This window comes from Nothoprocta perdicaria, unplaced genomic scaffold (genome assembly GCF_003342845.1).
Source record: "Nothoprocta perdicaria isolate Ctin4 unplaced genomic scaffold, notPer1 scaffold_103, whole genome shotgun sequence".
In the NCBI taxonomy this organism is placed as follows: Eukaryota; Metazoa; Chordata; class Aves; order Tinamiformes; family Tinamidae; genus Nothoprocta; species Nothoprocta perdicaria.
In genome coordinates, this window is record NW_020454128.1 from 2,716,094 (window position 1) to 2,720,469 (window position 4,376).

Here is a 4,376-nt window from a genome sequence, read left to right on the forward strand (position 1 = left end):
GTGTGCCCGCCGGAGCCGCGGCTGCCGGGCGCCGCGCAGCTGCGCCAGTTCCAGGTGCGCTGCGGCGCCGAGGAGGACAAGTTCCTGCTGCTGTGCGCCCTGCTCAAGCTGGCGCTGCTGCGCGGCCGCGCGCTGCTCTTCGTGGGCACCCTCGCCCGCTGCTACCGCCTCAAGCTCTTCCTCGAGCAGTTCGGCATCGCCGCCTGCGCCCTCAACTCCGAGCTGCCCGCGCGCTCCCGGTGCCCGTCACGGCCCCCCCACGGGGTGCCCGGGGGAGTGTGGGGAGGGTGACGGGTGCTTTGGCGGGGAATGGGTGCCACGGTGCYCATGGAAGGGGGAACCGGGTGTCTGGGGGGGGAACGGGATGCCAGGATGTCCGTGGAGGTGGGAGGGGTGTTTAGTGATGGGCATGAGGGGCCCAGGGTGCTCATGGAGGAGGGAAGTGGGTGCTGGGGGGAAAGTTGGGTGCCCATGGAAGGGGGAAGGAGCCATCTGGGTGTGACAGGGATGCCAGGGTGCCTGTGGAGGCAGGAAAAGGGTCCGTGGGAGAATGGGGGGACGAGGATGAAAAATGAGGGGCTCCTGAATGGGGAGCGCTTGGGCATAGGAGGGCACTGCCATGCAGGAGGGAACTGGGTGCTTGGGGGCAGCTTGGGGTGCCAGGGCACCCGTGGAGGGGGAAACGGGTGTGTGGGGGAGGCACAGGGTGCCCGTGGCGGGGGTAAAGGGGCGATGGGAGGCGGTCGGGTGCCAGGACGCTCCTGTGCCCAGGGGCCCCTGCAGGGTGTCCGGAGGTGCAAGGAGGACAAGGGACAGTGCTGGCGCCAGGGGTGCCACCCCGCCGGGCGGCCACACCGCGCTGACAGCCCCCGCGCGTCCCCCAGGTGCCACGTCATCACCCAGTTCAACCGGGGCATCTACGACTACATCGTGGCCACGGACGAGGAGGTGCCAGCGGTGCCCGCGGCGCAGCCCCCGCGCAAGAAACGCAAGGCCGGGGCCACCGCTGACAAGTGAGCAGGGCCACCAAGGAGCCGCCTGGGGCCACTGTCGCGGGTGCCACCGCGTGGCCGGGGCCGTGCGGGACGTCGCGGTGCTGCCCCGCGCCAAGGGGRCATGGCAGCGTCCATGGGGCGCTGCTTGCTGCCACCTGCGTGACTGCCCTTGCCCACGCTGTCCCCGTGCCCCCACGGGTGTCCCCGTGCCCGCGGGCTTCCCATGCCACCCTGACGTGTCGCCCTCCCCGCCGGCAGGGGCAAGGACCCCGAGTACAGCGTGGCACGGGGCATCGACTTCCAGAACGTGGCCGCCGTCATCAACTTCGACGTGCCGCCCACGGTCGAGTCCTACATCCACCGYGTGGGCAGGTAGGCACGGGGCGCCAGGTGCCCCCGTGGGCGCCCGCTCGGCGCCCGCCCCAACCGCCTGCACCCGCAGGACGGCCCGCGCCAACAACCCGGGCACGGCGCTCACCTTCGTGCTGCCCGAGGAGCAGGACAAGCTGGCCGAGATCGAGGACGCGCTCGCTGGAGGTGGGCATGGGGGCGCCGGGTGGCACTGGGTGGCACCGCGCGGCGGGTCACCGCGTGTCCCTTTGCATCCGCAGAGGGCGGYGAGTCGCTGCTGCAGCCGTACCGCTTCTGCATGGAGGAGATCGAGGGCCTGCGCTACCGGTGCCGGGTGCGGAGGGTGCCGGCGCTGCCGCCGGCCGGGGAGGGTGGCGAGGGCTGGCGCTGACGCCCGCGCCCCGCAGGATGCCATGCGCTCCGTCACCAAGCAGGCCGTGAAGGAGGCCCGGCTGCGCGAGATAAAGGAGGAGCTGCTCAACTCCGAGAAGCTCAAGGTACCCGGCGGGCACCGCCGTGGTGGGGGGCGCGGCGGGCGCGCGGGCAGCGTTGGGACCTCTCCGTGCCCAGACCTACTTCGAGGACAACCCGCGGGACCTGCACGTGCTGCGGCACGACAAGCCRCTGCACCCGGCCATCGTGCAGCCGCACCTGCGCAACGTGCCCGACTACCTGGGTAGGCCGCGTGGCGGGGGTGCCCGCGGGCAGCGCGGGGCCGCGGCGGCGGGGACGGCTCCGCCACGCCTGTGCCCTGTTTCCCGTGCCCGCAGTGCCGCCCAGCCTCCGTGGCGTCGCCAAGCCCGTCCTCARGAAGCACAAGCGGCAGCGACTGCCCCACGGCGCTGCCAGCCGCCGCCGCGGCTCCAAGGTGAGTGCCGGGGTCCCGCTGGGCACACGGGGAGCCCGGGTGCCACCCGCRGGTCCTGCAGTGGCCCCGGGCTGGCCTGACGCTGCTCTCGTCGCCCCGTCCACAGGCCCGCGGCAGTGCCAACCCCCTGCAGACCTTCAAGTACGCCCGGCAGCGTGCCAAGCGCCCGGCCACCAAGCCCAGCTGAGCCCGCGTGCCCTGCGCCGGGCACCGCGGGGCCCTCACCAGCCCCCCGAGCGCGGGGCATCTCCGCGAGCAATAAAGGTGCCAAGAGACCCCCTCGCTCGAGYGTTTCTCCCGTGGCTACGTGACTGTGGCGCGGGTGACGTGGCGGCGAGCGGCGGCGTGCCCGCCCGTGCCAGGGCGAAGGTGCCAGGGCCTTATCGGCCCCCTTATCGAGGGCAAGGCCATAAAGCAGGGCGAGGGGATGGCGGCTGCCYGGCAAGGAAGGGTGCGTGGGCGGCAGCGCCGGCCGGGGGGCTTCCCGCCTGCCTCCCGTGCCCGCCTGGCCGTGGGCACTGCCACCCTCGCGCTCTGTGCGGGTCCCGCGGGGCTGCCCGTGGCCGCCGCTGCCCCCCAGCACCGCGGGCTCCTCGTGCCCCTCGCAGCGGCRCGGAGCGGTGCCAAGCCCTGCCCACGGCGGGCACCGTTATCGCTCGCGGTGCCCATATCTCTTTCTGCTGCCTCTTATCGGGGAGACTGCTCTTCTCCAAGGCCACCTAGCAACCCTGAACCCTTCCTGGCACCCATGCGGGACAGGGGTGGCACTGGCACCCCGGTGCCCTCCGGCACGGGCAYGGCAGCCCCGCTCACCTCCCTGGGAAAGGTTTTATTGCCCCTTCCCGCTCGCTGCCGGCACGCACCGCCAGCACCCGAGGCCCCTCACGCTGGGAAAACATATCCCGCGGTTGGCATCACTGCTCCATGTCCACCATTCCCCAATGTTCTGCCCATGCCTCCCTCCCGCGGGCACCAAAATCCCCATCTCTGTCCCTGGACGGGTCTTGCGTGGGCGGCAGGCGCCCTCGCTCCCGCAAAGCTCCGCGTAGGAGACCCGCCGTCACCGGCAGCATCCGTGGGAAAGCGCCCGCGGTGCCAGGCGGAAGAGGCCGGGGGGCCGGGCGGGCACCTCCCCGCGCGCTATCGATCGAGGCCGCGCCGGTTAATGATCACAGGCGATTTACAGCGGCGCCGCGGGCTGATTGGCCTGGGCGCCGTCAGGCCAAAAGACCTCACRGGCCGGGAGGCGCCCGGGGGAGACGGGGTCCCGCCGAGGCCGGGGACGCGCCGCGATGGCGCCGGCGCTGGCGCTGCCCGTCCTGCTCGGCACCCTCCTGCCGCTGGTAGGTRACGCCGCGGGGCCCGGCGGGCGACGGGAGCCGCCGGCGCCGACACGCGGGTGCTGCCGCAGGCGACGCCGCAGCTGACGCCGATCCACCGCGCGGGCTACTGCGCCTTCTACGGCGAGTGCGGCGCCAACCCGGAGGTGAACGTCTCGCTGGTGCCCTCCAAGCTGCCCTGTGTGTCCAACACGCCGGCGCGGCTCGCCTCGCCGCTGCTGCTGGCCCAGCTGCGCAGCGTGTGCCCGGAGCTGGTGCCCGCGGACGCGGCGGCCGCCAACGGCACGCGCGTCTGCTGCTCGTCCGCGCAGCTCTCGGCGCTGCAGCTCAGCGTGGCGCTCTCGAGCGCCGTGCTCACGCGCTGCCCGGCCTGCGCCCGCAACTTCGCCAACATCTACTGCCGCAACATCTGCAGCCCCGACCAGAGCCTCTTCACCAACGTCACCCGCGCCGCGCCCTACACGGCGGGCGGCGCCAACGAGAGCGCCGTGCTCGAGTACCAGTGCTTCTACGAGCGCGCGCTGGCCGAGGCGGCCTTCACGTCGTGCCGCGACGTGCGCCTGCCCGCCACGGGCGGCTACGCCATCGACACCATGTGCGGCCGCTACGGCGCCCGCTTCTGCACGGCGCAGCGCTGGCTCGACTTCCAGGGCGACAAGAACAACGGGCTGGCCCCGCTGCAGATCGACTTCCAGCTGGTGGCCAACGGCACCGAGCTGGGCGACGGGCTGCGGCCGCTGGGCGGCGAGGCCTGGCGCTGCGAGCGCCCGTTCGAGGAGACCGGCGAGCCCTGCTCGTGCCAGGACTGCGCCGCGGCCTGCC

The 4,376-nt window shown here is 73.0% G+C and overlaps 2 protein-coding genes across 2 annotated transcripts in view; both read left to right on the forward strand.

Moving 5' to 3' along the window:
• DDX56 (DEAD-box helicase 56) overlaps positions 1-2,413 on the forward strand; it is a 14,166-nt gene extending 11,753 nt beyond the window's left edge. The window contains exons 13-21 of the mRNA XM_026042704.1: positions 1-239; positions 885-1,013; positions 1,254-1,367; positions 1,438-1,532; positions 1,607-1,680; positions 1,754-1,843; positions 1,917-2,022; positions 2,117-2,214; positions 2,321-2,413. Coding sequence (XP_025898489.1) covers positions 1-239; positions 885-1,013; positions 1,254-1,367; positions 1,438-1,532; positions 1,607-1,680; positions 1,754-1,843; positions 1,917-2,022; positions 2,117-2,214; positions 2,321-2,401 — 1,026 coding nt within the window. The 3' untranslated portion in view covers positions 2,402-2,413. The remainder of the gene's footprint in view (positions 240-884; positions 1,014-1,253; positions 1,368-1,437; positions 1,533-1,606; positions 1,681-1,753; positions 1,844-1,916; positions 2,023-2,116; positions 2,215-2,320) is intronic.
• A 1,093-nt stretch (positions 2,414-3,506) lies between these two features.
• NPC1L1 (NPC1 like intracellular cholesterol transporter 1) overlaps positions 3,507-4,376 on the forward strand; it is a 12,101-nt gene continuing 11,231 nt past the window's right edge. Inside the window, exons 1-2 of the mRNA XM_026042714.1 lie at positions 3,507-3,557; positions 3,626-4,350. Coding sequence (XP_025898499.1) covers positions 3,507-3,557; positions 3,626-4,350 — 776 coding nt within the window. The remainder of the gene's footprint in view (positions 3,558-3,625; positions 4,351-4,376) is intronic.